At 47.7% G+C, this 24,237-nt stretch overlaps 1 protein-coding gene across 1 annotated transcript in view; it reads right to left on the bottom strand.

Moving 5' to 3' along the window:
- The window catches only part of LOC144894200 (uncharacterized), a 147,864-nt gene that overhangs the window by 67,430 nt on the left and 56,197 nt on the right, over positions 1–24,237 (bottom strand). Inside the window, exon 4 of the mRNA XM_078786297.1 lies at positions 4,833–4,985. Within this exon, the coding sequence (XP_078642423.1) occupies positions 4,833–4,985 (153 nt within the window). The remainder of the gene's footprint in view (positions 1–4,832; positions 4,986–24,237) is intronic.

Here is a 24,237-nt window from a genome sequence, read left to right as displayed (position 1 = left end):
ACTACACTGACTTTTTTTTTTTACTACCTGATGGTGCGTAGGCGAGATAGGGGGCACCTCCAGGGCACAAAGGTGATCCCGGGGGAGGAGGCAGTTTCACAGCAACAATTTGTTGTCTGCGACATAAGGGTGCGAGGAGAGCTCGGTGGGTGAAGTACCAGTTGAGAATGAAGGTGTGTTGGTTGAAAGAGGTGACAGTGTGGGGGGGATTAAAAGAGAGGCTGAGTATGGTGGAGGATGATGTGGTTGAGCTTGAAAGTGGTTGGATGTCAATGAAAGATAGTCTGTTGGGAGCCGTTGGTGAGGTATGTGGATGGACAAAAGGACCACCGAGGCACTCGGAAACATGGTGGTGGGATGATGAAGATGGAAAAAGGATTGACGAGAAGAGGAAGAAGTTCAAGCAGTGCCAGAAGGCGAAGGGTACGGCGACAGAAGAGGCTTAGCATGAAAGTTATAAGGCAGCCAAGAAGGCTGCAAAGAAAGAGGTAGCAAAGGCGCAGGCGGCATGTAAGAAAATGTTCGGAGAACGCTTGGAATTCGAAAGAGGGTCAGAGAGCAGTATTCAGGATTGCAAAGCAGATAGCGAAAGAGAGGTGTGATGTGATGGGGGTGAGTTGCTTGAAGGATGAAGTGGGACAAATAGTTGTGGACCCAGATGGAATTAAAGGAAGATGGAAGAGAAATATGGAAATGGTGTTGAATGCAAAGAATGAATGAGATGGCAACATCTAGAATAACCCAGTTTTAGGACCGGCAGAGAAGATAACTGAGAAGGAAGTTGAGGAAGCGATGAAAGCAATAAAGAATAGAAAAGCGGGAGGGCCGACGGGAGTTGTGGGAGATATATTGAAGGCAGCAGGAAGTTGGGGTGTGAAGAGAATGACAGAGATCTGTAATCTGGTGGTGAAAGAAGGCCGCATTCCAGTGGATTGGGAACTCGGTACCCTCGTCCATCTATACAAGGGGAAAGGTAACCCTCTGGACTGTGGCTCGTATAGAGCGATAAAGTTATTGGAGCATGGAATGAAGGTATTGGAAAAGGTGTTGGAGAAGAGGACAAGGAAGAAAGTGAAGATCGATGAAATGCAGTTTGGATTTATGCCAGGAAGAAGAACGACAGACGCGCTTTTTATTGTAAGGCAGTTGCAGGAGAAGTACATGGAGAAGAGGAAGAAGTGGTTTCTTGGGTTTGTTGATCTGGAGAAAGCATTCGATGGGGTTCCACACTTTTTTTTTTCGCTTTTTTTTGTATACTGAATCTAGGTTCGTGAAAGAGCTAACATTTATTCCACAAACAAATAAACCAGACAAACAAAACATACAAAAAGAGGGAGCGGAAGACAAGATGGGGAGAGGAGGGGAAGCACACAAGCACAACACCTGAGAGCAGGGAGAAGCGCGGGAGGGAGAGGGCCTGGAGGGAGGAGGCGTGGGAAGGGGGGGGGGGGTGGGAGAGGTATAAAACACAAGGAGACCAAGGACTTCCAGGACAGAAGTTGGTATTTCAAAAAAGTGTAGGATTTTGGGTGAAATTAGCGGGGGTAGAAAAGATGAAGGTTTTGGATGGGGGAAGATAAGAGATGGTGGTGAACAGCTGTTTTAAAGACCTGGAGGGTGGAGTGGGATTGAAGAGAGTGAGGGAGTTTGTTCCAGAGGTGTGAGAAAAGAGGATGAAGGAGTGAAGGTGAGCAGAAAGTCTTGATTTTGGCAGTTTAACCATAAGAGGTTTGCAGGCAGATCTTGTGCGACCTGTAGGAATATTTGGGGGACAGAGCCCAGAGAGAGCTGGGGGGGCAAGGCCAGAGAGGAGTCGGTAGAAGACGGAAAGACCACCAACCTGCCTGCGGTGAGTGAGTGAAAGGCCCTTGGAGTTAGCTTCATCGCGGGAGATTCCAATGATTCTGAATGCTTTGGTTTCAACAGCGTGAAGACGAGCTAGGTGTGAGGCAGGAGCACCAGCCCAGAGGGGAGAGCAGTATTCCATTGAGCTGCGGATGAAAGCCTTGTATGTGGTGAGGAGCTCAGGTGTGCCAAGGAAGGACTTCGCACGACGGAGGATTCCCAGTCGGTGACTGGCTCTGGAGGCCAGATTTGAAATGTGGTTTTCCCAGGAAAGATCATGGCAGATAGTGAGACCCAAAAGCTTGAGTGGCAGAACTTCTTGGAGAGGATTATTCAGAAAGTGGATGGGAGGGTTGTCCAGTCGGTCTTTTTGGAGAGACATCGTAAGAGTGTGAGATTTGTCAGGATTGAAAGACATGTTCCACTTGTTTGCTCAGTCTGTGGTTTTGTCCAGGTCTGCAGAGAGTGAGGAGGTTGCAGACTGCCGATCTGAGGGATGAAGAATGGAGCGACAGAGAGTAGAGTCATCAGCAAAGAGATAGAGAGGATTTTCAAGAGAGTCAGAGAGATCATTGATGAAGACCAGAAAAAGCACAGGGCCCAGGACACTGCCTTGGGGAACTCCAGCCTGAACGGGAAGAGGAGATGAGAGAAACCCATTCAGGGCCACACGTTGCCTACGAATAGAGATGAAGTCCGCAAGCCATGCGTGGAGATTTCCATGGATACCAAAGGTGGAGACTTTGGTGAGCAGAGCGGGGTGCCAGACTGTATTGAAGGCCTGTGATATGTCAAGGGAGACAGCTCTAATTTCCTGTTTGGCATTGAGGACCTCCATCCATTGTTGAGAAAGCAGAAGCAGCATGTCCAGAGTAGAGTGACCAGGTCTGAAACCAAATTGATGATCAGAGATCAAGCCATTGGAGAAGAGGAAAGATTTCATATCCGAAGCAATGATGGATTCCATGACTTTGCTGATAATTGGGAGCAGGCTGATTGGTCTGTAGTTGCACGGATCTGTTTTTGCACCCTTTTTGTGTAAAGCGGAAATGTTTGCTGATTTCCAGGATGCTGGCAGATGACCTTGAGCAAAAGATAGGGTGAAAAGAACAGAGAGAGGGTGAGATAGAGCGGCAGAGCAGGATTGGGAAGACCGACGAAGACTTGGCACAAGGTTGTGAAAGAAGAAATGCAGGCAAGGGGGTTAAACAAGGGGAGATGCAGAAAATAGGGCAAAATGGAGAAGATTGTCATGGGGACCGCAAGGCTAACCCCTGCTCTGGCAGGGAAAATGGCCTCAAAATGCCTGTTGTTGTTGTTGTTGTTGTACACCGACTAAAGGCATTTCAAACCAATCTCAATGGTTGCTGGAAGACAGGAAAGCATGTATCATCATAGTAACATAATCAAACAACAAACAACATGCATTTTAAAGGCCATTTTCCCTGCAAGAGCGGGGGTTAGCCTTGCGGTCCCCATGACAATCTTCTCCATTTTGCCCTATTTTCTGCATCTCTCCTTGTTAACCCCCTTGCCCGCATTTCTTCTTCCACCATCTTTAGCCAAGTCTTTCTCGGTCTTCCCCGTCCTCTGCTTCCTTCTACATTTATTTCCACCACTCTTGTCAACCAGTCACTTTCATCCTTCCTCAACACATGACCAAACCATCTCAACCTGTTCCTCTTCACAGCATCAATCACAGGCTCTATTCCCATCATCTTTCGCAATTCATCATTTGTCTTCCTCTCTCTCAACGATACTCCGCACAACCGTCGAACCATCGAACCGTCGAACCGATGGTATCTATCTCATTATAGTAACATAATCATGAGACTTTAAACAAACAAGAAAAAAAAAACCCCACCCCGTATACCTCCCCTGACCCCAATTTTTGTAATGCCTTGAACAATCTTTGGCACAGCATGGGTGATTAAGGTTGTGGTCACGTTTCATCAGAATTGCATGTGTAGTTTCTGAGCAGAAAGCAAATACCTAGTCTGGGTGGCAACCTCCCTCCCCATAGACCTCCTCAGACCCCAATGTTTTTAAATGACAGGAACGTTGGTACATCACGGGTGATGAATGGAATGTTGTGGTCGTTTCATCGGAATTGTATGCATAGTTTCTGAGAATAAAGCGAATACCTATTTTTGGGGAGGCAACCCCCTTGCAAAGCCCTCAGGGGCCGATGTTTTTTTTTAATGCAGTGGACAAACTTTGGTACACCATGGGTGATGAAGGTTGTGGTAAAGTTTCATCGAAATTGCGTGTGTAGTTTCTGAGAATAAAGCAAATACCTATTTTGGGGGACAACCCCCAACCCCACCCCTCCGCCACCCCCACACTTCATTTTCCCCAAATATCTTATACGTCTGTCTCCCTCTATTTTGTTCCTCAACCCTGACGTTGTGTCAACCCCTCTCTCTTTCTACTGTTCCTTTTGTTCTGTTGCGTCCTGATCTGTTCTGTCTTCTTGTTATTCCACGACCTTTGAGTTTGCAGACCCCATGCAGGAAAAAAATAAGAAATGTGATGTCAATCAACAAAGTCCCACAAATAGCCACTTTCCAAGACAAAAATTATTTGTGGGTGCAACTGAAGGAGCCGCTGCAGCCTCGCCTTGTCAGCTGTTAACTGGTGATCACTTCTGATGTAAACCTGCGTTTGTCAGCCATTGTGAATGCACGGCATAAAAAGACTTTCATGATGTTATTTGTGCATTTGTCTGCCTGTTCTACTCTATTTTTTGGTCATTTGCCCATTTGCCATGAGTTCCAAGTCTTGACCTTGGATTTATGGGAGGAGGGGAGGTGAGGAAGGAGTGGTGGGCAGGTCAGATTTTTCAATAACAATGAAAAAAAACAAAAAACTGGGGCCGGCCTTGTGAGAAAGATAAATCTAATAATTTGATTATTAATCCCATTTTATGAGTTGCAAATGTCGACACGATCACAAAATACCTCAACAGTTATCAATCATCCACTTACCTGAAGCTTTTGCCAGAGCAGGAACAAAAGAAAATCAAGTATCTTTTGTGGCAGAATGACAAACCAGAAAAAACACAATGAAGGATCTTGCCAAAAGGTGAGTGTTGATTTCTGTCCGTCAGTGATATAAACCCAATTGAAAAACGTTTTCTCCTGTTCAGACAGAAAAAAAAAACATCGGAATTACAAGAGAGTTTATAGGGCACATTATCCCAACAGTGTTCAAGTATATACTTCAATTTAAATGTGATAATGATTTTAAAGATCGTTTTAAAAAATCCACAAGGTTAGTGCTATTGAGGCAGTCTTACACACGACCCTTAAGCACCACAGAAAGAACATGTCCAGGTACTGCAAAACAAAGTGATGGTGATTCAAAGTGTTCAAAACTGTTCAAGAACAGAAGAAGGCCTTGGAACAGTCGCAATGCTGGAGCTGTTTAGCTGGGCTCTAATTTCCGGTGCTGTAAGACGTCTGTTGGGCAGACTGGTAACTCGGATTACTTGTCCTGCAATTCTGTTGCGATTCTTGGTCAACCAGAACGTTTTCTATCCGCATTTTTACCAGTTCTGTTATGTCGTTTAATGGCATAAGCAACTGCATTTACTGACACTTAGAATTTTTTCGCAATTTGTCTCAAGGATTTGCCTTCTCTTCTCAAAGTTACAATTGCCTGTCTTTTTTCTGGTGTTAGCTGAGCTTGGGCACCCATGTTCATGCAATCTGAAACACAAAAACACTCAGAATATTTGTTATATAACTGGCCTTTCTGTGAACATTTTTTGCAACGCCAGGCAATAATAGACATTGCACATGATGAGGAAACAAAGCACAAACATTTATTCCACACAGAGCAGAGTATTTGTAAACAGTTTTTGCTCCCGAGATGAAATTTTAATAACATTAGCTTCGCGTTTCAGTTTGGATTTACTATTGCACTTTTCAACCTATTTCCAAAAATTGCTTTAAACCGACGTTTTGCACAAGAAAGATGCATTGAAGAACAATTTATTTATTATCAGTAGATATAAGCAGATATATCTTTGTGAAGAGTTTTGTTCACATCTTATGTTCATTTTGAACATTAAACAGTAAAATATCAAAAAATGTTGGGTGTACCTGAAATTTTGACTGGTAGTGTATATATATTGTTACGTGCTCCTCCCCAAACCCCGGTCACGGTGTACCTCCGAGCCCCGAAAGGAGTCAATGCAGAAAGATGTGCTATTATGTGTGCCAATGACCAATGGCAGAACCACACCAATCAATTGATACAAAAACCAAGTATTGTATTAAAATCACACAATAATAACAATTAATGCAAGTACAAGAAAACTCTCACTTGCACAGCAAACACCATGCAATTCCGATGATGGTACCACCAATATATTCCTCAATCAATAACTTACAGTACTCCAACGTGAACGAACTGTAACATTCCAAAAGGTCACTGTGTCATGACACCAGGCCAAAGTCGATCCCCACTCCGATGATCACAAGAAAAGGTCATACTAAGACCTGAACCCAGGACGGCTGACAGTCGACGCTGCACAAGAGCCGCTTGGTGAGAGGTCGGGCCGACGTCAGTCCGGTAATAGTTCACCCAAAAGGCGACTGGGAATTCACACCTTCCGTTCACCAGACAATGAAGCTGGCATGAACAATCAGTGGTTCCCAAGCAGAGATCGCTCCGGGGAAAATCCACGACACGTGTGGAATCAGGCGAAGGGCTTGTGCGAGGTGAAATGGCGGACCGGCCGATAATGGAGGCGTCAGTTTGCGCTCCAACGATGATTCACTCTCGAAACCAAAACCCGTAACGCAGGTTAATTTGCAACAGCAATAACGACACTGTCACGGGAATCCCTTTCCCAGGAAACCAATATTCGCTCGCGACCAATGTCCACAAGGGTCTGCTCGTCACCACGACACAAATAGGCCTTTCTTCCTCAATCCACTCACCCGCCTCTTCTTCTTCTTCCAGGTTCTCCCTCACCCATTTCGTTTTTCTTCTGACACTATTTTTACCTTTGAAGACAGTTATCTCCATTTCACACTGATGAACAAAAAATGCTTCAAGTGGATGAAAACCACAAAGACGGAAGTGACGAATCCGTAACGATATATTATATGTATGTATATATATTGTTGCGGATATGGCATTTTGGCCTCCATATCCGCTTGTAAATATTCCCCTATTTTCCCCAATACTCCCCAACTATCCCCAATCCCCCATTCCCTAGTCCCATTGCCTGTAAATAACACTCTGTAGAACCGACCTTCCCCTTTTCCCCCATTAAATGTCGTGCCCAGGTTCACCGCATCTCACGTAGACAACTATAGGACGTCTTGCTAGTTATTCTTAGTCTATGTTAGTTAAGGACTCGTTTCCATTAATTCTGACTCTTCGTTGCACCAGAATGTGATTATATGGCACCAGTAGTGAGTTTAGGACCTTCCCATACCTCCCATCTTCTTCCCCAAACAACAACAACAACAACTACAACCAACAACTACAACAACAACTACAACAACAACGGCGCGGGGGAGTGTGCGTCCTCACACCGGCTCGGTTAGCCGCCATTGACCACGCGCTCCGACGGGGTTACCACGAAGGGGCTGGCTGTCAGCTCCTCGTCAAGGGCGGAGCCTGGTAACCCCCCCGCACCCAATCAGAAGGGCGGGCCGAATCCCTCTGGGGCGGAGCTAACGAGCCGAGGGCGTGTCACTCCCCGCCGGATATACGCGGGACTGACCGGACGTGACGTCAGATGCGCCTCAGCTTGGAGAGAGAAGGAACGCCACCTCCGAGCGCGACAATACCTCCCCGCATCTCTGGACCGGACCGTGTTGATTCTGCCCTGAGCCCAGGTGCACCTGGAGCCATCGATTCTGCCTTTCCCTGCCATCAATCCCCGTGTGAGTCAGCCGTTGTCCCGTTTATCTGTCGTCTGTCAGGGTTAATATAAGAGTGTGTCTAAGTGCTTGTCTTTCTATGATGTACCTCTCGTCCCTGTAATCTAACCTTCCGTCCGAATATAACCTCCCCCGGAGGTCTTGAGAACTGAACCCTTGGTGTCGTATTGTGTCATTGTAATCCAGCCGTTCGTCTTTTCCTTCATTGAGCTAGCGTAGCGCGACTTCGTCAACGTTCGAGTATAATCGGGTAACTTGTGCAGACGTGGTCATACCAAACCGCTCGGTAACTAACATCTTAAACCGCGTCTGTAACAATTGGTGTCAGGAGTGGGATTCGGACCCGGGACTAAATTTGTTAGGCCCAAATTTTGGGAGGTAGAATCGATCCGGAGCGCGTTTACTGCGCTCGACGAAATTATAACGGCGAAATTTTGAATTTGTTTTACGAAAACTCGAATTTTGAAAGTCGCGCTATGGCGGATCAAGACAGCTGGGGTCCGGTAGGGGAGAGTGAGACAGGGTCGGTCCAGGACCAAATTGAGGGACATGAGGGACGCGAGGAGAGCGAAGCAGCGAGGGTAGCAGGCGCGCAAAATGGCGCCTCGCTGGTCACCGCGCCCGCGACCGTGGCAGCGCCCCCAGTGGATTTGAACTTGTTTTTAATACAAATGACGGCCCTAATGGAAAAGAATAGTGAGCAATTGGGAGACCAAATTAGAGGTTTGAAAAGCAGTATGGGACAAATGGGGAACCGGATGGATGCTCAGAGTGACCGAATGGGGGTAATGGGAAACCAAATGGGGGTAATGGGGAACCGGATGGATGCTCAGGGTGAGCGATTGGAGGGCCAAATGGGGGTAATGAGGGACGAAGCGAGGGGTACCGGTGAGAAGTTAGACAATAATTTTGAGGAGTTAGACAAGAAAATTGGGAAGTTAGACAATAATTTTGAGGAGTTAGACAAGAAAATTGGGAAGTTAGACAATAATTTTGAGGAGTTAGACAAGAAAATTGGGAAGTTAGACAATAATTTTGAGGAGTTAGACAAGAAAATTGGGAAGTTAGACAATAATTTTGAGGGGTTAGACAACGGGATAAAAGAGGTGAGAAATGGGTTAATGGGGGTAGAAAACAGAATGGCCGCTCAAGAGAATCAAATGGAAGGGATGCAAAAGGGGTTAGAAGGGTTAGAAAACAGTATGGAAGGCAAATTGAGGGACATGAGGGACCAAGCGGAAAGGGAAGTTAAACAAATGAGGCAGCAGATAGAGGGGGTCAGAATGGGGGTAGAAACTAAACTGGATGCTCACAGGGAGGAAATGGAGCAGATGAGGGTGGCATCTGGGCAGGAGATGCAAGTGATGGGAGAGGAGATCAGAAGAGGGGTGAGTGAGGAGGTCGGAGGAGTGCGCGAGGAGGTGAGGCACTTGTAAGGAGCGCATGGAGAAGGAGGTGAGAAAGGGGACTGTAAAATTGCAAAGTGGTATAGAGGAGTTGACGCTGGGAGTAGAACAACTGACAGTGGGACAAAAGGAGTTGGGGGAACAGGTAAAGAAGAACACAGCGGTAATAGAGGGGTTAAAATCGACGCAAAAGGAGATGAAAAAGGACGTAGGGGTAATTAAAAAAGAGTGTCAGACGGTACATGAGGACTTGACGAGAAAAATGAACAAAGTGGTAGAGGTGATGGAGGTTAAAGAGCGGGAGGTGCGGGAGCACATAGAAAAAAATAAAGTGGAGTTAGAGGAAGAACTTAAAGGGGCGCACGAGGAGATGAAGGAGGTGAAGCAGAAATTAGAAGAAGTGGAAGAAGGGATGAGCGAAATTAAGAAGCGACGGAGAGGGGATAAGAAAGAGATAAAAGAGGAAATGAAAGAATTGGTCCAAAGTCTGTGTTTGGATCGTGATGTGCTCATTAACCGGATGAGGGATTCGCAGGTGATAATAATAATAATAATAATGCATTTATTTTATATAGCGCTTTTCAGGAAGCCCAAAGACGCTTTGACAGAGTGCAAAACATAATGCATAGCAAAACATAAAGACAATTGCAAAAAAAGAAGAATCAATAGGGAAATATTCAAAGCACAAAGGAGGGAGAAGGAGAGGAGATAGTCAGGGGTTAGATGCTGTGGGTTAAATGTTGAATGCAGTGTTGAACAGGTGGGTCTTGAGTGATGTTTTGAATGTGGTGAGTGAGGAGGAGTCTCTGATGGTGTGAGGTAGCGAGTTCCAGAGGGTGGGAGCAGCGATGGAGAAGGCCCTGTCCCCCCAGGATCTAAATTTGGTCCGGATGGGGGGGGTCAGGAGGTTGGTACCAGCAGAGCGGAGGTTGCGGGTGGGAGTGTGTCTGGAGAGGAGGTCAGCCAGGTAGGATGGGGCCAGGTTATGGAGGGCTTTGTAGGTCAAGAGGAGGATTTTGTACTGGATTCTCTGGGAGATGGGGAGCCAGTGAAGCTTGTAAAGGACGGGGGTGATGTGGTCACGGGTCCGGGAATGGGTGAGTAGACGGGCAGCGGAGTTCTGAATGTATTGGAGTTTATTGGTGATTGTTGAGGGTGAACCATAAAGGAGGCTATTGCAGTAGTCCAGACGGGAAGTGATGAAGGCGTGGATGAGGGTTTCTGCAGCCACGGAGGAGAGGGATGGACGGAGACGGGCGATGTTTTTCAGGTGGAAGAAGGCTGTCTTTGTGATCTGTTTAGTGTATTTGTCGAAGGAGAGGGTTTGGTCAAAGATGATGCCAAGATTCCGGATGTGAGGGGAGGTGGACACTGGGAAACCGTCGATGTTGAGGGCAAAGTTATGGGTGGACTTGGTGAGCGTTTTTGGGCCAATGATGATTATTTCAGATTTATCACAGTTAAGTTTGAGGAAGTTGATTTGAAGCCAGGATTTTATTTCAGTGATGCAGTTTGTCAGGATAGAGTGGGTGGCGGTGGAGATGGACTTGGTGGAGATGAAAAGCTGGATGTCATCGGCGAAGCAGTGGAATTGGAGACCATGACGGCGGATTAAGTGACCGAGGGGGGACAGGTAAAGGATAAAGAGGAGGGGGCCAAGAACTGAACCTTGGGGGACACCTTGGGGGAGGGGAGCAGTGGGGATTTGCAGTTATTGATGGAGATGAACTGACGTCTGTCAGAGAGGTATGATTTAATCCAAGAGAGGGCAGTGCCGGTAATGTTAAAGGTGGTTTCAAGTCGGGTGAGGAGGATGGTGTGATCGATGGTGTCAAAGGCGGCTGAATTTTGTAGCAGACGGATCATACCATGCCAATCTTCATGATGCAGTAGATTAAAGTTTAAAAATCAACAGATGGATCATACCATGCCAATCTTCATGATGCGGTAGATTAAAGTTAAAAAAGCAACAGATAGATCATACCATGCCAGGAGTAACAGGTGTAACAGGAGAGGTGATGGAGGAGAAGCGAAGAGGAAGAGGACCCGGTGTAAGTGGTGACCAATATGGTCGTGCGTATGATGCGCCAGGGGATTTAATAAGCTTGGGGGTCGAGATGGACCCGGGTGTTCGTGAGAGGCCGTTGGTGAAGTGTGCGACAGGTCTGGTGTGCGAAAGAGGAGGTGTGCGAGAAAGTCCGACTCTGGGGTGTGTGAGGAAAAAGTGCGTGCCAAGGAGTGAGGGTGCTGGCGAGAGTGAGTCGGTCGTAGCGCGTGTGCGAGGGGGCACATGGAAGCGTGGTGTGGTGAGTGTTACAGAGGGTGTAACAGGAGAGTGTGCGCGAGAAAGGTGTGTGACGGACAGGTGCATGGGGAAAGAGTGCGCTGTCAAAGGCAAGGAAGAATGCACACCTGTGGTGAGTGTTACAGAGGGTGTAACAGGAGAGTGTGCGCGAGAAAGGTGTGTGACGGACAGGTGCATGGGGAAAGAGTGCGCTGTCGGGAGTAAGGGTGAGTGCGTTGTCAAGAATGGAGGTGAGAGTAGTGAGAGTGACAAGGAGGGTGAGTTGGTTGTGACAGGTGAGCGAGGATGTACACCTGGGATGGAAGGATGCACACCTGGAATGGTAGAGCGTGAGTGGGAATGCACGCTGGAGTTGGTGGTGAGGCACGTGGTTGGGTGTGCGAATGAGGGCACACCTGTGATTGTCACAGAGGAGGTGACAGAGGAGGGGGCGCGAAGAGGTGTGTTGGTGAGGTGTGCTACCAACGAATGTGTGCCAAAGTGTTCGGTGGTCAGGTGTGTGACCAAGGCTGTGAGTGGAATGGGTGTACCTGGGTGTGTAAGGAACGGTACAAGGAGAATGGGAACAGCTGCATGTATGAGCAAGAAATGGGTAGCGTATGCATGTAAGCATCCAGGTGAAGCATCGACGGTGACCGGGTTAAAGGTTAGGTCGACGTTTAGCCGAAGCGGGCCCTCGGTGCGTGCTGGGCCTCGCTTTGAACGGCCGCGTCAGTGCTCCACTAGGCGGAGCGGGCGGCTGGACAGGAAGGGTCGTCATGGCGACCACTTTTTGTTGAGGCATTCCGGCAGGTCGAGATCGAGCCATGGGATGGCTCCGTGCCGAGATGGTGTGTGGGATCTCGGCCCGGGTAAGCCCCCTTCCCTGCACCGAGTGCCGGACGCATCCAGCCGCTGGCACAGAACAACCCGCATTCATGGCTTGGCTTTACGAAGCCGGGCTTTGGACAGGAATTGGCGCACCGAGAGGTATTAGTGAGTAGACTGGGTGATGAGGTTAGTGTTTTGGACCCAAAATTAGAAGAAAAAAAACAAAATTTGGTGATTGGCAAAGGATTGGCAGTAGTGATTGGCAGATGATGAGTAGGATTGGCAAATTTTTAATTTGTTGAAATTTGATGTGCAAAATTGGTAGTGAGCGATAGGCCCGGTGGGTAAGGGTGGCATCCCTGCCACCCTTCCCATGGTGGGGGCAAAGGAGCAATAGCTTATGGGGTGTATGGCAGTGAAAACTAGCCCGGGTGGGTTAGTTTATATTGATAGGGATCTAGAAGATGACATTAGGTGACGTTAAGGTTAGTTAGTGACTGATACCTGTAGTGGGGACGCAGGTAGTTTAGTGTGGATGATAATGACGTGGGAGCGCAATAGTTTAAAGGGACGACTGGGAAGCGCAAGTTTTAGAAGGGAGTAGTTAGCTGAGATGATGCCGTGTGTGTGAGAATTGAACAGGTGTGATTGCACAGGTGTGCAACTGGACAGGTGTGTGGAGCAGTGTGTGAGTAGTGAGTGTTGTGGATCAGCGCGAATGCGCTTGGGGAGAGAAGGGTGCAGGCGGCACCAAGAGTGAGAGCACAGGTGTGCAAGTACAGGTGTGTGGAGAGAGTTGGAGTAAGTGGTACGGAGTGGTGTGCATGGTGCGAAGGTGTGAATGGGGGAAGAGTGGACCCCCATCATGGATACCCGGGGCGGGTAGTGTAAGTGTTAGGTAGAGGGTACAGGTAAATTGTGGTTGGATATTGGCATCTGTGGTGCGGTTGCAGAATGGTGTTGTGAATGGGTGCATTAGTGTTGTGGAAATGGCTGGGCGTGTAGCCTGTTAGTGTGTGTAGTTGGTTGGGCACTCCACCACTGTGAGGATGTCGGCCAGGTGAGGCCGCAGGTGGGCTCTGGGAGCCGGTAGTTGTGAGTGGGTGCCTGAGGATCCCGGGTGTGGATCGGGCAGCCCAGTGCCAGAGAGGGCACCGAGTGGGGAGAGCGCCAGAGGGCCTTCCCCAGGTAGTTAGGTTAGGGAAAGGAGCAGGTAAGCTCGGAGGCAACTGCAGTGGTGGAGGTGTGCAGGTGGGTAGACCCAATGGGAGAGGTACACGCCGCAGCCCAGAAATTGTGCGAGGGCACCGGGAGATGAATCGGGGGAGTGAGACCCCAAATTGAAAAGCACCACAGTTTGGCCAATGGGAATTGGTTTTTAGAACCCATAGTGTAAGAGGGCCAATGGTTTGGCCGGAGAAAGACCCCGGGTAGTGTAAAGTTGTTAAAGTCATTTAGGAAATAGTTAGGATTGATGAACCTGTCGCACCATACGCAGCCACTTACCTGTGGTGATGATGATGACTCCACACCTGTGTTTTCTTTGTTTTGTTGCAGGAAATGAGATTGCTGTGGATTGGTGAGACGCATCACGACGTGGATGAGACATTGGGGTGATTCCATCTCTCCCTCCCTAGGAGGGACTGATGATGAATTGGTAATGGCAAATTTTGATGTTCAGTTGGAGATGGCAAATTTTGATGAGAGTTGAAAATGGCAAATTTGATTGGTTAGGAGGGAGAGAAGACGAATTTGGTATATGGGAGGAACGGGGAAGACAGTATGGATGTTTGTTGATTTGTAAAATAGATGTTTATGGGTAGTGTTGTGTTTTGTGGATACAGTAAGGGGTAAGGGAGGGGCCATGTAGGTTACCTGGTGGGGGGGGGGGGGGCGTACGATAGGAACGTACCTGTCTCACCTGGTTCCCATGTGCCCCTAGTGTGCATTACCTAATGTTGCGTGCACTTTTGCGCCCTTACCAACTTACTCACTTGTCTGCTTCTTTTGTCTCCCACCTCCGAGGATCTGGCTTTGGGGCAGAGAGAGAGGAGAGAGAGGTGCTGGCTCCGCAGTTGTGGGCCTGCACTTTCGCTGCTTGCTGCCGGGATCGATACATCATATGGACCGCAATTTTGGTGGCCACCCACAATGGACCGCAGTTCGTTTTGCGGCCAAGCACCACCCGGGGATGGACCTATGGGTCAACGTGGCACCTATGCCATACAGGTGAACCACTTTTAGTTGACACCACTGAAGGCCACAATAAAGAAATGGACGCGGTTGGCGCCTTTCTTTATTTTGAAAGAAGCCAGAAGGCCAAGTGCACCACACGAAGAGCAAGAGACACCTGCAGGGTTAGGGGTTGTCGAATTTATTTTATTCATTGAACAATGGTGACTGCACCGATTGGTGCAGGGGTGGTGCTTTTGGTGCTGGGAAAGGGTGCTCTGCACGTTATTAAAGGCCGTCGGCCACAGAGCACTCGTGGGTTGGTGTATCGATGCTGGCATGCGCGCTCTCTCTATGCATAACATCTGCATGTGTTCCTCCAAAAACAGGTCCTGGATCGTAGTGTAGATATCAGTGTAGTCTTGTAAATAATGCTCCCTACCGGCTGTATGTTTAGTTTGCGAATTCTTTCCGCAATTCGGTTATCCTGTGGGTGTGTTTCTGTGAGGAGAAGGGTGCAACGTCGCAGGGGGACATATTTACTCATTTGCGAACATCTGTAAAACTGTCGCACTCAGGGTAGAGTTAATAGTAGAGGGAACTACATCTGAGTGCCACACTAAAATAGGTAAAAATTTATCGGGTCGGGCCGCCCCGAGGGTAGAGAAGGGTGCAATGTTGCGGATATGGCATTTTGGCCTCCATATCCGCTTGTAAATATTCCCCTATTTTCCCCAATACTCCCCAACTATCCCCAATCCCCCATTCCCTAGTCCCATTGCCTGTAAATAACACTCTGTAGAACCGACCTTCCCCTTTTCCCCCATTAAATGTCGTGCCCAGGTTCACCGCATCTCACGTAGACAACTATAGGACGTCTTGCTAGTTATTCTTAGTCTATGTCAGTTAAGGACTCGTTTCCATTAATTCTGACTCTTCGTTGCACCAGAATGTGATTATATGGCACCAGTAGTGAGTTTAGGACCTTCCCATACCTCCCATCTTCTTCCCCAAACAACAACAACAACAACTACAACCAACAACGGCGCGGGGGAGTGTGCGTCCTCACACCGGCTCGGTTAGCCGCCATTGACCACGCGCTCCGACGGGGTTACCACGAAGGGGCTGGCTGTCAGCTCCTCGTCAAGGGCGGAGCCTGGTAACCCCCCCGCACCCAATCAGAAGGGCGGGCCGAATCCCTCTGGGGCGGAGCTAACGAGCCGAGGGCGTGTCACTCCCCGCCGGATATACGCGGGACTGACCGGACGTGACGTCAGATGCGCCTCAGCTTGGAGAGAGAAGGAACGCCACCTCCGAGCGCGACAATACCTCCCTGCATCTCTGGACCGGACCGTGTTGATTCTGCCCTGAGCCCAGGTGCACCTGGAGCCATCGATTCTGCCTTTCCCTGCCATCAATCCCCGTGTGAGTCAGCCGTTGTCCCGTTTATCTGTCGTCTGTCAGGGTTAATATAAGAGTGTGTCTAAGTGCTTGTCTTTCTATGATGTACCTCTCGTCCCTGTAATCTAACCTTCCGTCCGAATATAACCTCCCCCGGAGGTCTTGAGAACTGAACCCTTGGTGTCGTATTGTGTCATTGTAATCCAGCCGTTCGTCTTTTCCTTCATTGAGCTAGCGTAGCGCGACTTCGTCAACGTTCGAGTATAATCGGGTAACTTGTGCAGACGTGGTCATACCAAACCGCTCGGTAACTAACATCTTAAACCGCGTCTGTAACAATATATATATATATATATATATATATATATATATATATATATATATATATATATATTGTAACGGTTTTGAGAAGTGTAACGGTTTTTTTGAGAAGGTAACGGTTTTTGAGAAGTGTAACAATTTTGGAGGAAGTGTAACGAATGTGAAAACGTTACAATGTGAACGTTACAAAAGTATGGTAAACACCCTGGTAATGTAAATAATGGTCGCAGCCGTCCTCCTAGTTAATTCCATGAAACTTACACGCAGGCCACGATATATCTTTTTAAATAGTGTATTTCCTTATTCTATGTAGGCTAAATATGTGTTTCCCACTAGATTGACTTTGCATTGTATCAAACAAAATAAGCGTAGGCCCTTGCAATTTCCCCAAACATCTCCGCTCTCCAAAGTTCCTTTCAAAAGGGTGCGAGTTGTGTTCAATCCCGCAAGCCGCCATTGCCCATGTGCTAATCTCGGAGAAGAAAGGCGTGTCTCCACCTCGTCATAGAGGGGAGGAGTGAGCCAGAGGGTCGCATGGCCAATCAGCACCGCGGTGAGCGACCCGGTAGGCGTGCCCTCGCAGCCGGCGGCTTGATTCTGCCCCGAGTTATAAAAGCGACTGTAAGGGACTGCTTTACCAGATGACTTGGGAGATGACCTGGGAGATGAGCGAAGAGGCGGCACCAAGAGGAGCGGTGAGATGCGAAACGCTCCAAGCCAAAGAGGAGAGGTACTCGGAAAGGAAACCAGCTTTGGAGAGACGCGCTGAAAGGAGGGAGAGGGCTCCACCAGAAGAAGAGGAGCAGGTGTGCTGAGCCAGCGCGTGACGTCTACAGCAGCGGATACGCGACGGAGGGTTTTCCCGCCAAAACCGCGAGGAATTGAGAGCTGCTGCCTCCGACCTTGCCTCCCTCTCCAGCAATCCACCTCAAGCCCTACCTGCCTGCAATATACCCCGTGTAAGTGTGAACGTCGTCTGTCCTACTCGTTGTCTTGGGGTTAAGTAAAATGAATAGTGTAAGTTAACGATTCGCTGTGTGACTGCTTTCTTCCATCCATTGCTTGTGTATGTATAATAAATCTGTTCTTCCTCCGTACTCTGTCTTTTTCTCTTTTCCTTCTCTTTCGGTCGCTTTAGAGGTTTCCCGATTGAATATCTGCGGTGCGATCTGGTCAACGTCGGGTGGAATCGGGTTCTAATCGGGGAGTAACTGTTCGGACGCGGTAATACCAAACCGCTCGGTAAAATAACATCTAAAACCGCGTCTGTAACAATATATATATATATACATATATATATATACATATATATATATATATATACATATATATATATACATATATATATATATATACATATATATATATACATATATATATACAGTGAACCCTCGTTTATCGCGGGGGTTACGTTCCAGAACCCCCCGCGATAAACGAAAATGCGCGAAGTAGCGACCATATTTTTTTTTTTTTAATATATATATTTTAAAGCATTATGAACTCCCCACACTCTTATTAACCTTTCCCATACTCTTATAAACACTTCCTATACTCTTAAACACTTTTTACGCTCTTAAACATACGTAATTTTAACAACATATAAAATTCTAATGGGTACTCACCATTGAAGATACTGTAGCTACCCATGGGTTCCCCAAGCAAGACCAGCATCAGAATCTCCTTGCTCCAGCCGGTGACGTCACCGGCGGGGATCCCTGGCGCGAGAGTGGCTGGTCACGTGACCACCGAAGCACGCCACGCTTGAGAGGCGTGGCTTTCGGTTTCTGGTTGTGCTTTATAATGCAGCCCGATAAATGGGCTTTTCAGTGTTCCCGAGTTGGTTTTGAGAATAAATATCTTCTCGGACGAGTTTGTGTCTTGCCCGTCATTTCGTCCATATCAAGCAAGAGCCCCGGCTCTTCAATACTACAACTTGCGTGATGAAGATGATGATGAACTAGCTGTGCAGTACTGATGACGATGAAGGTGATGACGATGATGAATGTACTGCACAGCCAGAAAGAGCATTACAGCTCTTCTGAAGGCGCCACTGCATCAGGCGCTTCGTCAGGTGGTGTAGTATCTTCGCCCTCGTTTGCAACTTCAGTTTCCGCTGAAGGCGTAGGCGTAACTTGTCTCTTCTTGCGAGTGAGGAACATGGTTATGGGGAGTTGCTGGTGCTGCTTCTTATTCTGTGCAAGAAGGTTTTTATAAACCGTCATGCCCCCCTCGATGGTATTTGCAAACTGCAACGAACGAAGCATGTGGGGGTCCCATTCTTGAGCCACTCGCTGAAGGTCTTTGGCCATTCTGACCATGGTTGCGAGCCGTTCGAGTGTTAGGCCAACCTCCTCTTCTTCTTGAGACCCGGGGTCCTCTTCCTCTTCCTCGCTTGCTGAATTCGTCATCTCCGTGAGGTCTTCATCCGTCAACGGTTGTGAGTGGGCATCAATCAGCTCATTAACATCCTCGTGAGTCATGTTGTTGAAGCCATCTCCGCCAAGAAGTTTTGCCAGCTTCACAGCCTTATCAACTGCGGAATGATAAACCTCTTCAGGAGAGAACCCGTTATAGTCATGGACGACTTCTGGCCACAATTTCTTCCAGCTGGCATTTAAAGTTGCACTCTTCATCTCCTTTATGGCCCTCTGAATATTTAGGAGACACGATGCAATGGTGTATTCACGCCAGTACGCCTTCAGCGAGAAGTCTTCGTCAGAGTCCATAGCATCAACGAGGTTTTGCAGGGCGCTTCGCGTATAAAGCGCCTAAAAAGCGCGAATAACGCCTTGATCCATCGGCTGAATCAGCGATGTGGTGTTCGGCGGCAAGAACTCTATCTGCACACCATCATACGATAGATCAACTGCGTGGCCTCCAGCATTGTCCATGATCAGAACCACTTTGAATTCGAGGCCTTTCTCTGCCAGCTAAAGCTTCACCTCCGGTATAAAGCACTGATGCAACCAATCAGATGTAAGAACTTTAGTCATCCAGGCCTTAGTGTTGTGCATCCAGTAAACTGGCAACACATTCTTATTTCTGTTTTTGAGAGCCCTTGGGTTTTTTGACTTATAAATAAGACCTGGCTTAATCATAAAACCCGCAGCATTCCCACACATAATTACCGTTACACGATCTTTTTGGGCCTTGAATCCGGGGGCTTTGGCTTCGTCCTTCATAATAAAAGTGCGAGACGGCATCCTTTTCCAGAATAGGCCCGTTTCATCCATGTTGAAGACTTGTTCGGGCCTATAGCCCCCTTCCTCGATGAGCGTTTTAAATGTGTTATTCACATATTCTTCAGCTCCAGCTTTATCCGCAGAGGCAGCTTCCCCATGCAGAGGAACGCTCCTAAGTCCAAAGCGCTTCTGAAACTTATCAAACCAGCCCTTGCTGGCACTGAATGTGGTTTGTTTGGTGGGAGAAGCACTCGATGGTCCTGCTTCTGCATTGTCGTCCTCGTCCTCCTCGTCGCCGTCGTGATCGTCACCGCTTTCAGCAAAACTATCGTGAAGTTTCTTGGCCTTTGTGCGGATGGTGTTGGTATCCAGCGAGATATCCTTCCTCCTGCAGTCGCTGATCCACAGGGCCAATGCAGACTCCATCCTTACAATGGCCTTATTGCGGGACGTTACCACCCTCTTCGCAGTCTTGTTAAAAGACACTGCTGCTGTCGTCCTGATATTCTTTTCGTCCTTCTTAATGTACCGGACCGAAGATTCATTGATGCCGTAATGGCAGCCTACAGCCGCGAAGCTTCTCCCTTGCTTTAACATGTCGAGAAGTTGCACTTTTTCAACGATGCTTAGCATCTTCCTCTGCCGCTTAGGTTCAGTGCCAGATACCTTAGAAGGTGCAGAACGTTTGGGCGGCATTGTAGGGGTTGAAATAAATTTAAAACTTTTACAGATAAATCACACAAACACAACACCGCAGAGTAACACTACGAGTAGCGATCGCACGTCGATGTGAAATGGACAAGGCGAGATGCTGAATGCATGCTATGCGCGGGAGATACAGAGAATGATGCTGTGGTCGCTGAGCCAATCAGAGCCCAGGATACAGAACACCATACTCTGGTTGGTCGCCTCTAATCCATCAGCCAGTAGCGTGCCGTGTACGATCTCACGTGGGTAACTCGCACAAGTGGAAGCTGCCGCATCTGCGTTTTCCATACGCACGACTCTTTGTCTACCCTTCTACTGTACACTATGTACAGTATTTTATTAACGCACAGGTTGTAAACCTGTGCGTTATAGCGTTTGCCTGGGAATTTCGGGCGCTCAAAAGTGAAGCTAGTTTCTGTCACCCATTTCTGTCGCTCATTTCTGTCGCTCATTTCTGTCGCTCATTTCTGTCGCTCAGATGTGTAAACATGACGTCATGAAATCTATATTTATAGGATAGGTTATAGGAGATATATATGTTATAGGATAGGAATATAGGACCCAAATGACCCAGAGGACCCAAATGACCCAGAGGACCCAAATGACCCAGAGGACCCAAATGACCCAGAGGACCCAAATGACCCAAATGACCCAGAGGACCCAAATGACCCAGAGGACCCAAATGACCCAGAGGACCCAAATGACCCAGAGGACCCAAATGACCCAGAGGACCCAAATGACCCAAATGACCCAGAGGACCCAAATGACCCAGAGGACCCAAATGACCCAAATGACCCAAATGACCCAGAGGACCCAAATGACCCAAATGACCCAAATGACCCAGAGGACCCAAATGACCCAGAGGACCCAAATGACCCAGAGGACCCAAATGACCCAGAGGACCCAAATGACCCAGAGGACCCAAATGACCCAGAGGACCCAAATGACCCAGAGGACCCAAATGACCCAAATGACCCAGAGGACCCAAATGACCCAGAGGACCCAAATGACCCAGAGGACCCAGAGGACCCAGAGGACCCAAATGACCCAGAGGACCCAAATGACCCAGAGGACCCAAATGACCCAGAGGACCCAAATGACCCAGAGGACCCAAATGACCCAGAGGACCCAAATGACCCAGAGGACCCAAATGACCCAGAGGACCCAAATGACCCAGAGGACCCAAATGACCCAGAGGACCCAAATGACCCAGAGGACCCAAATGACCCAGAGGACCCAGAGGACCCAGAGGACCCAAATGACCCAGAGGACCCAAATGACCCAGAGGACCCAAATGACCCAGAGGACCCAAATGACCCAGAGGACCCAAATGACCCAGAGGACCCAAATGACCCAGAGGACCCAAATGACCCAGAGGACCCAAATGACCCAGAGGACCCAGAGGACCCAAATGACCCAGAGGACCCAGAGGACCCAAATGACCCAGAGGACCCAAATGACCCAGAGGACCCAAATGACCCAGAGGACCCAAATGACCCAGAGGACCCAAATGACCCAGAGGACCCAAATGACCCAGAGGACCCAAATGACCCAGAGGACCCAAATGACCCAGAGGACCCAAATGACCCAGAGGACCCAGAGGACCCAAATGACCCAGAGGACCCAAATGACCCAGAGGACCCAAATGACCCAGAGGACCCAAATGACCCAGAGGACCCAAATGACCCAGAGGACCCAAATGACCCAGAGGACCCAAATGACCCAGAGGACCCAAATGACCCAGAGGACCCAAATGACCCAGAGGACCCAAATGACCCAGAGGACCCAAATGACCCAGAGGACCCAAATGACCCAGAGGACCCAAATGACCCAGAGGACCCAAATGACCCAGAGGACCCAAATGACCCAGAGGACCCAAATGACCCAGAGGACCCAGAGGACCCAAATGACCCAGAGGACCCAAATGACCCAGAGGACCCAGAGGACCCAAATGACCCAGAGGACCCAAATGACCCAGAGGACCCAGAGGACCCAGAGGACCCAAATGACCCAGAGGACCCAGAGGACCCAAATGACCCAGAGGACCCAAATGACCCAGAGGACCCAAATGACCCAGAGGACCCAGAGGACCCAAATGACCCAGAGGACCCAAATGACCCAGAGGACCCAAATGACCCAGAGGACCCAAATGCCCCAGAGGACCCAAATGACCCAGAGGACCCAAATGCCCCAGAGGACCCAAATGACCCAGAGGACCCAAATGACCCAGAGGACCCAAATGACCCAGAGGACCCAAATGACCCAGAGGACCCAAATGACCCAGATGACCCAAATGACCCAGAGGACCCAAATGACCCAAATGACCCAGAGGACCCAAATGACCCAGAGGACCCAAATGACCCAGAGGACCCAAATGACCCAGAGGACCCAAATGACCCAGAGGACCCAAATGCCCAGAGGACCCAGAGGACCCTCTGGGTCAATAAAAGTTGAAACTGGGCAAATGTCAATGAAAATTTGCCAGACCCAGACCAGAAAATGACCCAGAGGACCCAAATGCCCAGAGGACCCAGAGGACCCTCTGGGTCAAAAAAAGTTTAAACTGGGCAAATGTCAATGAAAATTTGCCAGTTGGCCTAATGAAGTCTGGCATATTATTAACGCACAGGTTGTAAACCTGGTGCGTTATTGAGTTCGCCTGGGAATTTCTGTCTCTCCAAAAGTGAAGCTCCAACAGTGTAGACAGTTTCTGTCGCTCAGATGTGTAAACATGACGTCATCAAATCTATATTTAGGCTAACCATGGGCTACCCCTTTGGCTGGTACGCGGCCGCTCGCTAGTGGTCAACCCAAACACGTGTCCGGACGTGCGGCGCATGCGCGGACCGGACCGTTGTGAAGTTTGAAGCACTTTCTGCTGCGGGTTGATCACCGATACATGTCGGGAGCCCAGGCGAGTAACCGAGAGGTGAAAGCTAGTTTTTGCTTTATTAACGCACAGGTTGTAAACCTGGTGCGTTATAGCGTTTGCCTGGGAATTTCTGTCTCTCCAAAAGTGAAGCTAGTTTCTGTCGCTCATTTCTGTCGCTCATTTCTGTCGCTCATTTCTGTCGCTCAGATGTGTAAACATGACGTCATCAAATCTATATTTAGGCTAACCATGGGCTACCCCTTTGGCTGGTACGCGGCCGCTCGCTAGTACATAATGTGAATACATTTCGTGAAAAGTACATAATGTGAATACTAGTAGCAATTTTACAAAAACCATGGCATAATTTCAAATCTTGACCCGAGATGATAATTATGCTACATCATTATGCTGCCGGTTCTGCTGCGAACTACTTCACCATGGAAAGTACCATATGAATAATAATTTCCATGTGCCAACCTGGGCGGAATCCAAGTGGATTCACTTGACTTGTTTCTTGTAATATGTTTTAATTACTGTATTTTTCTTATTTTTTTACGTTTTTTAATTTTTTAGGCTAGAAAATGCTTATTTTACCACAAAAATATTTAAAATAATAGTATATAAAAATACATTTATACCGCAAAATCCCGCGATATAGCGAAAAATCCGCGATATAATTTTACATATACTAGCGAGAAAAAACCGCGATGTACCGAATCCGCGAAAAGTGAACCGCGATATAGCGAGGGATGACTGTATACATATATATATATATATATATATATATATATATATATGTATATATATATATATATATATATATATATATATATATATATATATATATATATATATATATATAACTGTGAGAAATAGTAGAAACTCCACAGTACGAGCATGGAGTCTCATTTGCATTAAATAAATAATCGGGAGATTAAATCAGACGCGGACGTAGCTTCAGGACCAACAACAACAACAACATTGTTGTTGTTGTTGGTTCAGCTTCAGGTTCACACACAGCTTCAGCTTCAGAACAGCTTCAGGACCGTCGATCTTTAATTCTCGACAAGCTTTTGACCAACAAAGGTCTTCTTCTTAGTCGTCCCCAAGTTCAGCGGAAGACCGTATATACATATATATATATATATGTGTGTATATATATATATATATATATATATATATATATATATATATATATATATATATATATATATATATGTGTGTGTATATATATATATATATATATATATATATATATATATATATATATATATATATATATATATATATATATATATATTGTTACGGATTC

Source organism: Myxine glutinosa, chromosome 11 (genome assembly GCF_964187855.1).
Source record: "Myxine glutinosa chromosome 11, kmMyxGlut1.1, whole genome shotgun sequence".
In the NCBI taxonomy this organism is placed as follows: Eukaryota; Metazoa; Chordata; class Myxini; order Myxiniformes; family Myxinidae; genus Myxine; species Myxine glutinosa.
The sequence above is the reverse complement of the archived record's forward strand: the minus strand, read 5'-3'. Positions and strand labels throughout refer to the sequence as shown.